This window comes from Coregonus clupeaformis, unplaced genomic scaffold, assembly GCF_020615455.1.
Source record: "Coregonus clupeaformis isolate EN_2021a unplaced genomic scaffold, ASM2061545v1 scaf0466, whole genome shotgun sequence".
NCBI classification, from domain to species: domain Eukaryota; kingdom Metazoa; phylum Chordata; class Actinopteri; order Salmoniformes; family Salmonidae; genus Coregonus; species Coregonus clupeaformis.
The window spans coordinates 25,001-37,627 of record NW_025533921.1 but is presented as its reverse complement, the minus strand read 5'-3'; the positions used below and the strand labels follow the sequence as shown (position 1 = coordinate 37,627).

Genomic DNA, 12,627 nt, shown 5'->3' with positions numbered 1-12,627 from the left:
GTGGTAGATGGCAGACTATATCCACTAGTATGATACTGTGGTAGATGTGCAAAAGCTGTCATCAAGGCAAAGGGTGGCTATTTGAAGAATCTCAAATATAAAGTATATTTTGACTTGTTTAACACTTTTTTTTGGTTATTACATGATTCCATGTGTGTTATTTCATAGTTTTGATGTCTTCACTATTATTCTACAATGTAGAAAATAGTACAAAATAAAGAAAAAACCCTGGAATGAGTAGGTGTGTTCAAACTTTTGACTGATACTGTAAGTATTCACACCTTTTTGCTATGACACTCCAAATTGAGCTCAGGTGCATCCAATTTCCTATGATCATCCTTGAGATGTCACTACAACTTGATCGGAGTCCACCTGTGGCCAATTCAATTGTTTGGACATTTAGAAAGCAACACACCTGTCTATATTAGGTCCCACAGTTGACAGTGCATGTCAGAGCAGAAACTATACCATGAACTGTCCTTAGAGCTCCATGATAGAAATGTGATGACGCATATATCTGAGGAAGGGTATTAAACAATTTCTAGTGTTGTCACGTTCGTTGAAGGACGGGTCGGACCAAGGCGCAGCGTGATATGAAGGACGGGACGGACCAAGGCGCAGCGTGATGTGAAGGACGGGTCGGACCAAGGCGCAGCGTGATATGAAGGACGGGTCGGACCAAGGCGCAGCGTGATATGAAGGACGGGACGGACCAAGGCGCAGCGTGATATGAAGGACGGGACGGACCAAGGCGCAGCGTGATATGAAGGACGGACGGACCAAGGCGCAGCGTGATATGAAGGACGGGACGGACCAAGGCGCAGCGTGATATGAAGGACGGAGGCCACGCAAGGCGCAGCGTGATATGAAGGACGGGACGGACCAAGGCGCAGCGTGATATGAAGGACGGGACGGACCAAGGCGCAGCGTGATATGAAGGACGGATCGGACCAAGGCGCAGCGTGATATGAATGACGGGACAGACCAAGGCGCAGCGTGATATGAATGACGGACGGACCAAGGCGCAGCGTGATATGAAGGACGGGTCGGACCAAGGCGCAGCGTGATATGAAGGACGGGACGGACCAAGGCGCAGCGTGATATGAAGGACGGGACAGACCAAGGCGCAGCGTGATATGAAGGACGGGACGGACCAAGGCGCAGCGTGATATGAATGACGGGACGGACCAAGGCGCAGCGTGATATGAAGGACGGGACGGACCAAGGCGCAGCGTGATATGAAGGACGGGACAGACCAAGGCGCAGCGTGATATGAAGGACGGGACGGACCAAGGCGCAGCGTGATATGAAGGACGGGTCGGACCAAGGCGCAGCGTGATATGAAGGACGGGACGGACCAAGGCGCAGCGTGATATGAAGGACGGGACAGACCAAGGCGCAGCGTGATATGAAGGACGGGACGGACCAAGGCGCAGCGTGATATGAAGGACGGGACGGACCAAGGCGCAGCGTGATATGAATGACGGGACAGACCAAGGCGCAGCGTGATATGAACGCGAAGGACGGGACGGACCAAGGCGCAGCGTGATATGAAGGACGGGTCGGACCAAGGCGCAGCGTGATATGAATGACGGGACAGACCAAGGCGCAGCGTGATATGAATGACGGGACAGACCAAGGCGCAGCGTGATATGAATGACGGGACAGACCAAGGCGCAGCGTGATATGAAGGACGGGACAGACCAAGGCGCAGCGTGATGTGAAGGACAGGACGGACCAAGGACGGGTCGGACCAAGGCGCAGCGTGATATGAAGGACGGGACAGACCAAGGCGCAGCGTGATATGAAGGACGGGACAGACCAAGGCGCAGCGTGATATGAAGGACGGGACAGACCAAGGCGCAGCGTGATATGAAGGACGGGACGGACCAAGGCGCAGCGTGATATGAAGGACGGGACGGACCAAGGACGGGACAGACCAAGGCGCAGCGTGATATGAAGGACGGGACAGACCAAGGCGCAGCGTGATATGAAGGACGGGACAGACCAAGGCGCAGCGTGATATGAAGGACGGGACGGACCAAGGCGCAGCGTGATATGAAGGACGGGACGGACCAAGGCGCAGCGTGATATGAAGGACGGGTCGGACCAAGGCGCAGCGTGATATGAAGGACGGGACAGACCAAGGCGCAGCGTGATATGAAGGACGGGACAGACCAAGGCGCAGCGTGATATGAAGGACGGGACGGACCAAGGCGCAGCGTGATATGAAGGACGGGACAGACCAAGGCGCAGCGTGATATGAAGGACGGGACGGACCAAGGCGCAGCGTGATATGAAGGACGGGACAGACCAAGGCGCAGCGTGATATGAAGGACGGGACGGACCAAGGCGCAGCGTGATATGAAGGACGGGACGGACCAAGGCGCAGCGTGATATGAAGGACGGGACAGACCAAGGCGCAGCGTGATATGAAGGACGGGACAGACCAAGGCGCAGCGTGATATGAAGGACGGGACAGACCAAGGCGCAGCGTGATATGAAGGACGGGACAGACCAAGGACGGGACAGACCAAGGCGCAGCGTGATATGAATGACGGGACAGACCAAGGCGCAGCGTGATATGAAGGACGGGACAGACCAAGGCGCAGCGTGATATGAAGGACGGGTCGGACCAAGGCGCAGCGTGATATGAAGGACGGGACAGACCAAGGCGCAGCGTGATATGAATGACGGGACAGACCAAGGACGGGACAGACCAAGGCGCAGCGTGATATGAATGACGGGACAGACCAAGGCGCAGCGTGATATGAAGGACGGGACAGACCAAGGCGCAGCGTGATATGAAGGACGGGTCGGACCAAGGCGCAGCGTGATATGAAGGACGGGACAGACCAAGGCGCAGCGTGATATGAAGGACGGGACGGACCAAGGCGCAGCGTGATATGAAGGACGGGACAGACCAAGGCGCAGCGTGATATGAATGACGGGACAGACCAAGGCGCAGCGTGATATGAAGGACGGGACAGACCAAGGCGCAGCGTGATATGAAGGACGGGACAGACCAAGGCGCAGCGTGATGTGAAGGACGGGTCGGACCAAGGCGCAGCGTGATATGAAGGACGGGACGGACCAAGGACGGGACAGACCAAGGCGCAGCGTGATATGAAGGGCGGGACAGACCAAGGCGCAGCGTGATATGAAGGACGGGACAGACCAAGGCGCAGCGTGATATGAAGGGCACGGACAGACCAAGGCGCAGCGTGATATGAAGGACGGGACGGACCAAGGGCCGGGACAGACCAAGGCGCAGCGTGATATGAAGGACGGGACAGACCAAGGCGCAGCGTGATATGAAGGACGGGACGGACCAAGGCGCAGCGTGATATGAAGGACGGGACGGACCAAGGGCGGGACAGACCAAGGCGCAGCGTGATATGAAGGACGGGTCGGACCAAGGCGCAGCGTGATATGAAGGACGGGTCGGACCAAGGCGCAGCGTGATATGAAGGACGGGACGGACCAAGGCGCAGCGTGATATGAAGGACGGGACAGACCAAGGCGCAGCGTGATATGAAGGACGGGACGGACCAAGGCGCAGCGTGATATGAAGGACGGAGTCGGACCAAGGCGCAGCGTGATATGAAGGACGGGACGGACCAAGGCGCAGCGTGATATGAAGGACGGGACAGACCAAGGCGCAGTGTGATATGAAGGACGGGACAGACCAAGGCGCAGCGTGATATGAAGGACGGGTCGGACCAAGGCGCAGCGTGATATGAAGGACGGGACAGACCAAGGACGGGACAGACCAAGGCGCAGCGTGATATGAAGGACGGGACAGACCAAGGCGCAGCGTGATATGAAGGACGGGTCGGACCAAGGACGGGACAGACCAAGGCGCAGCGTGATATGAAGGACGGGACAGACCAAGGCGCAGCGTGATATGAAGGCGGGTCGGACCAAGGACGGGACGGACCAAGGCGCAGCGTGATATGAAGGACGGGACAGACCAAGGCGCAGTGTGATATGAAGGACGGGACAGACCAAGGCGCAGCGTGATATGAAGGACGGGTCGGACCAAGGCGCAGCGTGATATGAAGGACGGGACAGACCAAGGACGGGACAGACCAAGGACGGGACAGACCAAGGACGGGACAGACCAAGGCGCAGCGTGATATGAAGGACGGGTCGGACCAAGGCGCAGCGTGATATGAAGGACGGGACAGACCAAGGACGGGACAGACCAAGGCGCAGCGTGATATGAAGGACGGGACAGACCAAGGCGCAGCGTGATATGAAGGACGGGACAGACCAAGGCGCAGCGTGATATGCGTACATGTTTATTTTCTATTAAACACAACGACAAAACAACCAAGGAAACGAAACGTGAAGTCCAAGGTAGACGATACAACATACCTTAACCGGAACAAGATCCCACAACCCACTAGTGCCAATAGGCTGCCTAAGTATGTTCCCCAATCAGAGACAACGAACGACAGCTGCCTCTGATTGGTAACCACACCGGCCAACATAGAACCATACATACTAGATCGACAAACAATGACCAAACACAACTAGGAATATACACACCCTGACTCAACATATAAGCGTCCCCTGAGTCAGGGCGTGACAAGTGTGTTGAACGTTTCCAAGAGCACAGTGGTCTCCAAGTTTGGGATATGGACAAAATATGGAGCTACCCAGACCAAGAAGGGCCTTGGTCAGGGAGGTGACCAAGAACCCAATGACCACTCTGACAGAACTACAGAGTTCCTTGGATGAGATGGGAGAACCTGCCAGAAGGACAACAGTCTCTTCAGCACTTCACCGATCTGGGCTTTATGGGAGAGTGGCCAGACGGAAGCCACTCCTGAGAAAAAGTTACATAACAGCACGCCTGGAGTTTTCAAAAAGGCAGATGAAAGACTGAGATCATAAGGCAAAAGATTTTGTGGTCTGATGAGAGAATCATTGACATTTTTGGCCTGAATGCAAAGCACTACGTCTGGAGAAAACCAGGCACAGCTCATCACCCATCTAACACCATCCCTACCGTGAAGCATGATGGTGGCAGCATCATGCTATAGGGATGCTTTTCAGCAGCAGGGACTGAGAGACTGGTAAGGATAGAGGGAACAATGAATGGAGCCAAATACGGGCAAATCCTTGATGAGAACCTGCTTCAGAGTGCAAACGACCTTAGACTGGGATGAATATTTACATTCCAACAGGATAATGACCCCAAGCATACAGCCAAAGAAATGCTGGAATGGCTTCAGAACAAGAATGTGAAAGTACTTGAGTGGCCCAGCCAAAGCCCAGACTTGAATCCCTTTGAAACTCTGTGGAAAGACCTGAAGAATGCTGTTCACCATCGCTCCCCATCTAACTTAACAGAGCTTGAGAAAATCTACAAGGAAGAACGGGAAAAAATCCCCAAATCCAGAAGTGCAAAGCTGATACAGACATACCCAAGATGACTCAAAGATTGAATCGCCGCCAAAGGTGCTTCTACAAATGATTGACTTACTGTATGTAAATGAGATATTTCTGTATTTCATTTACAATACATTTGCAAAAATGTCTAAAAACATGTTTTACTTTGTCATTATGGGGTACTGTGTGTAGATGGGGGAGATTTTTTTATTTATTTAATCCATTTTGAATTCAGGCTGTAACACAACAACAGGTGGAAGAAGTCAAAGCCTTTCTGAAGGCTGCCAACAGTAGTTCTGTAGGTTGCAAATCCTGACTGGACTGAAGACTTATGATCGGAGAACTGTAACTGTTCACACCTAACAGTAACTAACAGTAACTACACACTGCAGACACAAAGTCTAACATGTCTCTCTCTCTTGTCTAGTTTCAGATATTCAGTACGGGAGGCTGGGGTCCAACGTTACGCTGCTGTGTAGGGAAGCACTGGGCAGGTATGGTACACTAGGAGGCTGTCTGTATCAGTATACAGGGGAGTCCGTTTAATTTAGGACATATAGTCCTCTCCCTTGGAGCTAAGGGCATAGTACCCTTTGACTTACAGTAAGGCTTAGTCCCTGCCATTTAACTGGCCCTGTGCAGTTAATGTGTGGCTGTTTATTTTCTGTGATTTTAGTTGTGTGTATTTGTAGTTGTGTGTATTTATGTGTGTGACTGTAGTTGTGTGTGTAGTTGTCAGTCTGACTACCAGTAAACATGATGTCATAATGTCTCTTCAGGACGTCAGTGGAGTGGCGTCTGAACAGGAGTTCCGTGTTGCCATGGCAGCACCGAGTGACATCAGATGGTCATCTGGTCCTCGTGCACGCAGACCACGCTGCCGAGGGTAACTACAGCTGCCATGACGACCAGGGACTCCTCATCCAGACCACCAGACTCAGGCTAGGATGTAAGTCTCCCCTCTCTCCCCTCTCTCCCCTCCCCCAATCTCTCCCCTCTCTCCCCTCCCTCCCTCTCTCCCCTCTCTCCCTCTCTCCCTCTCTCCCTCTCTCCCTCCCCCCAATCTCTCCCCTCTCTCCCCTCTCTCCCCCTCTCTCCCTCTCTCCCTCCCCCAATCTCTCCCTCTCTCCCCTCTCCCTCCCCATCTCTCCCTCTCTCCCTCTCTCCCCCCAATCTCTCCCTCTCTCCCTCTCTCCCCCAATCTCTCCCCTCTCTCCCCTCTCTCCCTCTCTCCCCTCTCTCCCCTCCCCCAATCTCTCCCCTCTCTCCCTCTCTCCCTCTCTCCCCTCCCCCAATCTCTCCCCTCTCTCCCCTCTCTCCCCTCCCCCAATCTCTCCCCTCTCTCCCCTCTCTCCCCAATCTCTCCCCTCTCTCCCCTCTCTCAATCTCTCCCCTCTCTCCCTCTCTCCCCTCTCTCCCTCTCTCCCTCCCCCAATCTCTCCCCTCTCTCCCCTCTCTCCCCTCCCCCAATCTCTCCCCTCTCTCCCTCTCTCCCCCAATCTCTCCCCTCTCTCCCTCTCTCCCTCTCTCCCTCTCTCAATCTCTCCCTCTCTCCCCTCTCTCCCCTCTCTCCCCTCTCTCCCTCTCTCCCCTCTCTCAATCTCTCCCTCTCTCCCTCTCTCCCTCTCTCCCTCTCTCCCTCTCTCAATCTCTCCCTCTCTCCCTCTCTCCCTCTCTCAATCTCTCCCCTCTCTCCCCCTCTCCCTCTCTCAATCTCTCCCCTCTCTCCCTCTCTCCCCTCTCTCCCTCTCTCCCCTCTCTCCCTCTCTCCCTCTCTCAATCTCTCCCCTCTCTCCTCTCTCAATCTCTCCCCTCTCTCCCTCTCTCCCCTCTCTCCTAAATCTCTCTCCCTCTCTCCCCTCTCTCCCTCTCTCCCTCTCTCCCCCTCTCTCCCTCTCTCAATCTCTCCCCTCTCTCCCCTCTCTCAATCTCTCCCCTCTCTCCCCTCTCTCCCCTCTCTCAATCTCTCCCTCTCTCTCCCTCTCTCCCCTCTCTCCCCTCTCTCCCCTCTCTCCCCCTCTCTCAATCTCTCCCCTCTCTTCCTCTCTCCCCTCTCTCCCCTCCCCCAATCTCTCCCCTCTCTCCCCTCCTCCCTCTCTCAATCTCTCCCCTCTCTCCCCTCTCCTCTCTCAATCTCTCCCCTCTCTCCCTCTCTCCCCTCTCTCCCCTCTCTCCCTCTCTCAATCTCTCCCCTCTCTCCCCTCTCTCAATCTCTCCCCTCTCTCCCCTCTCTCCCCTCTCTCCCTCTCTCAATCTCTCCCTCTCTCCCTCTCTCCCTCTCTCAATCTCTCCCTCTCTCCCTCTCTCCCTCTCTCCCTCTCTCCCCTCTCTCCCTCTCTCAATCTCTCCCTCTCTCTCCCTCTCCCTCTCCCCTCCTCCTCTCTCCCCTCTCCCTCTCTCAAGTCTCTCCCTCTCCCCCTCTCTCCCTCTCTCAATCTCTCCCCTCTCTCCCTCTCTCCCTCTCTCAATCTCTCCCTCTCTCTCCTCTCTCCCTCTCTCACTCTCTCCCTCTCTCCCCCTCTCCCTCTCTCAATCTCTCCCCTCTCTCCCTCTCTCCCTCTCTCCCCTCTCTCCCTCTCTCCCTCCCCCAATCTCTCCCCTCTCTCCCCTCTCTCCCCTCTCTCATCTCTCCCCTCTCTCCCTCTCTCCCCTTCTCAATCTCTCCCTCTCTCCCTCTCTCCCTCTCTCCCTCTCTCCCCTCTCTCCCCCTCTCTCCCCTCTCTCCCCTCTCCCCCTCCCTCCCTCTCTCCCTCTCTCCCTTCTCCCCCTCTCTCCCCTCTCTCCCCTCTCTCCCCTCCCCCCAATCTCTCCTCTCTCCCCTCTCTCCCTCTCTCCCTCTCTCCCTCTCTCAATCTCTCCCTCTCTCCCTCTCTCCCCCCTCTCTCCCTCTCTCCCCTCTCTCCCCTCTCTCCCTCTCTCTCCTCCCTCAATCTCTCCCTCTCTCCCTCCCTCCCTCTCTCCCTCTCTCCCCTCCCTCTCTCCCCTCTCTCCCTCTCTCATCTCTCCCTCTCTCCCCTCTCTCCCTCTCTCCCCTCTCTCCCTCCCTCTCCTCTCTCCCCTCCCTCCCTCTCTCCCCTCTCTCTCCTCCCTCCCTCTCTCCCCTCTCTCCCCTCCCTCAATCTCTCCCTCTCTCTCCTCCCTCAATCTCTCCCTCTCTCCCCTCCCTCAATCTCTCCCTCTCTCTCCTCCCTCAATCTCTCCCCTCTCTCTCCTCCCTCAATCTCTCCCCTCTCTCTCCTCCCTCAATATCTCCCCTCTCCCCTCCTCGCTCCCCTCTCTCTCTCTCCCCCCCTCTCCCCTCCTTTTTTTGTTTTGGTTTCCTGACGACCCTCAGCTTACTGATAAGAGGGGTGGGACCAGAGAGGAGAAGTCCTAGTATTAGATATTCCTCTAACAGATTGAGCTGTGAGGAATCCCCTCATTATAATATGTTTATTGTATTGTTGAGTATTTGTGGTTGTATCATTCAGATACATCCCTCAGACAGACTGAATAACCTCACACACTGAGATAAAGCTTTGAGATGTAGTTATTGTGTTGTTGATCATGTGATCATCATTTCTCCCCTTCTTCCTCAGATCCCCCCGGGCTGCTCAGCATTTCCTGTCTTGTGCCCAATCACAGCCTAGTATTGTGTTCATGGGTGGAGTCTGTGAAGACCCACCTACCAGCTCAGTACCACGCCTCCTATAGGTAAGCTGCAGTAGCGTAGCCAGAAATCCGTTGGTGGGTGGGCCTGCAGAACTTTTTGTGGGCAGAAATTGAAGCACTAAAATCATAATTAAAACATAGGATTACACCATTAACACCTGATTTCACAGACCATTTATTTACAGTCATTTATTTACAATGTAAATTCATGGCTCTTGCATTTCACAAGCAACTCACAGCCTACACAACACACACACACAATAAACCAGAGGCTATAGCTTAAAACTAGATCATAACGCCATGACACAGTTCACTAGGCTCTGTTTTACTGGATCCCATCCAGGATATCGGTGGAACTAATTGCAGTGCACACATAGAACTATATAGATGTAAGCTTAAAGACAAGATTACCGGTTACAAGATTTAATTGAGAATCGTCTGACGTGACAATGTTATTAAGAGGCAGCCTATAGTCATTGTCCAATGATGAAGAGACTGATGAAGAGCATGTGTATTTGAGGCAGGGAGCTGTATTTATTTTGACATGCAACTTTTTCCAAATCTTCATATACAGTGCTGTGAACAGTATACAGTGGGGAAAAAAATTATTTAGTCAGCCACCAATTGTGCAAGTTCTCCCACTTAAAAAGATGAGAGAGGCCTGTAATTTTCATCATAGGTACACGTCAACTATGACAGACAAAATGAGAAAAAAAAATCCAGAAAATCACATTGTAGTATTTTTATGAATTTATTTGCAAATTATGGTGGAAAATAAGTATTTGGTCACCTACAAACAAGCAAGATTTCTGGCTCTCACAGAACTGTAACTTTTTCTTTAAGAGGCTCCTCTGTCCTCCACTCGTTACCTGTATTAATGGCACCTGTTTGTACTTGTTATCAGTATAAAAGACACCTGTCCACAACCTCAAACAGTCACACTCCAAACTCCACTATGGCCAAGACCAAAGAGCTGTCCAAAGGACACCAGAAACAAAATTGTAGACCTGCACCAGGCTGGGAAGACTGAATCTGCAATAGGTAAGCAGCTTGGTTTGAAGAAATCAACTGTGGGAGCAATTATTAGGAAATGGAAGACATACAAGACCACTGATAATCTCCCTCGATCTGGGGCTCCACTCAAGATCTCACCCCGTGGGGTCAAAATGATCACAAGAACGGTGAGCAAAAATCCCAGAACCACACTGGGGAACCTAGTGAATTACCTGCAGAGAGCTGGGACCAAAGTAACAAAGCCTACCATCAGTAACACACTACGCCGCCAGGGACTCCAATCCTGCAGAGCAAGCGTGTCCCCCCTTCTTAAGCCAGTACATGTCCAGGCCCGTCTGAAGTTTGCTAGAGTGCATTTGGATGATCCAGAAGAGGATTGGGAGAATGTCATATGGTCAGATGAAACCAAAATATAACTTTTTGGTAAAAACTCAACTCGTCATGTTTGGAGGACAAAGAATGCTGAGTTGCATCCAAAAAGAACACCATACCTACTGTGAAGCATGGGGGTGGAAACATCATGCTTTGGGGCTGTTTTTTCTGCAAAGGGACCAGGACGACTGATCCGTGTAAAGGAAAGAATGAATGGGGCCATGTATCGTGAGATTTTTGAGTGAAAACCTCCTTCCATCAGCAAGGGCATTGAAGATGAAACGTAGCTGGATCTTTCAGCATGACAATGATCCCAAACACACCGCCCGGGCAACGAAGGGTGGCTTCGTAGAAGCATTTCAAGGTCCTGGAGTGGCCTAGCCGGTCTCCAGATCTCAACCCCATAGAAAATCTTTGGAGGGAGTTGAAAGTCCGTGTTGCCCAGCGACAGCCCCAAAACATCACTGCTCTAGAGGAGATCTGCATGGAGGAATGGGCCAAAATACCAGCAACAGTGTGTGAAAACCTTGTGAAGACTTACAGAAAACGTTTGACCTGTGTCATTGCCAACAAATGGTATACAACAAGTATTGAGAAACTTTTTGTTATTGACCAAATACTTATTTTCCACCATAATTTGCAAATAAATTCATAAAAATCCTACAATGTGATTTTCTGGAATTTTTTTTCTCATTTTGTCTGTCATAGTTGACGTGTACCTATGATGAAAATTACAGGCCTCTCTCATATTTTTAAGTTGGAGAACTTGCACAATTGGTGGCTGACTAAATACTTTTTTCCCCCACCTTATATATATATATATTTTTTTTTGTGATCAACATTTCATTTTTATTTCACATTATACAACACACAAGGGCAGGATCACGTTACAAATATTAGCCGACATGACAACACTAACATACAATACAACTATTTACATACTGCCAGGAGTCAATTATTTGAGTGCACAATATGACATTTACAGGAAGTAGAGTTTACAATAAAGAATATTCTATATTATTCTCATAAATAAAATGTCCCCCCCCCACTCCCCTATCATGTAGCTCCATTGCTTGTTCAAGAGTTGTTTAAAGTGGTCCTCTGTAGCTCAGCTGGTAGAGCACGGCGCTTGTAATGCCAAGGTAGTGGGTTCGATCCCCGGGACCACCCATACACAAAAACTTGCCACTAAATCATGTTTTGTAGAGGGGTCAAATACTTATTTCCCTAATTAAAATGCAAATCAATTCATAACATTTTTGACATGCGTTTTTCTTTTTCTTTTTTGTTGTTATTCTGTCTCTCACTGTTCAAATAAATCTACCGTTAAAATTATAGACTGATCATGTCTTTGTCAGTGGGCAAACGTACAAAATCAGCAGGGGATCAAATACTTTTCTCCCTCACTGTAGGTGAAGTGAACTGGCAAAAGAGTTGAGTCCTCATTCAAAGGCAAAGGCAGTGTGAACACAAATACGACTCAGTTCTGCTTTTTACCCCCCAGAGCACTTCAAAGAGGACTGAGATCGGTTATTTTAAAGAGGACAATATGTGAAAACACCCTCAGAGTAGGATCATGTTTTCTTTTTAGATGATAGTAACATTGACATGGGGGAGCTTCTTCTAGATCAGCACTCATACGATGAGACGCTTGATACTTACAGACAGATTGACAGGGAGCAGATATGATGCTGTTATTAATCTCTCCTCCAGGGGTGGCTCCTTCCCAGCAGCACCAAAAGTGAATAATCACCTCTTTCCCTCCCTCCCACCTCTCCCTCTCCTCCCTCTCTCCCACCTCTCCCTCCTCCTCGCTCTCTCCCTCCCTCCTCCCTCCCTCCCACCTCTCTCCCTCCCTCCTCCCTCCTCCCTCTCTCCCACCTCTCCCTCCTCCCTCCCTCCCACCTCTCTCCTCCCTCCCTCCCTCCTCCCTCCCTCCATCCCACCTCTCTCCCTCCATCCTCCCTCCCTCCTCCCTCCCACCTCTCTCCTCCTCCTCCATCCTCCCTCCCTCCCTCCCTCCCACCTCTCTCCCTCCCTCCTCCCTCCCACCTCCCTCCCTCCCACCTCTCTCCCTCCTCCCTCCCTCCTCCCCCTCCCACCTCTCTCCCTCCCTCCCTCCCTCCTCCCTCCTCCATCCCACCTCTCTCCCTCCATCCTCCCTCCCTCCCTCCTCCCTCCCACCTCTCT

The 12,627-nt window shown here is 52.0% G+C and overlaps 1 protein-coding gene across 2 annotated transcripts in view; it reads left to right on the top strand.

Annotated features, from left to right (window-relative positions):
- The window catches only part of LOC121583616 (interleukin-11 receptor subunit alpha), a 50,736-nt gene that overhangs the window by 33,475 nt on the left and 4,634 nt on the right, over positions 1–12,627 (top strand). For both annotated transcript variants that reach the window (XM_045215524.1, XM_045215523.1), the window contains 3 exons: positions 5,828–5,894; positions 6,180–6,349; positions 8,979–9,093. In XM_045215524.1, coding sequence (XP_045071459.1) covers positions 5,828–5,894; positions 6,180–6,349; positions 8,979–9,093 — 352 coding nt within the window. The remainder of the gene's footprint in view (positions 1–5,827; positions 5,895–6,179; positions 6,350–8,978; positions 9,094–12,627) is intronic.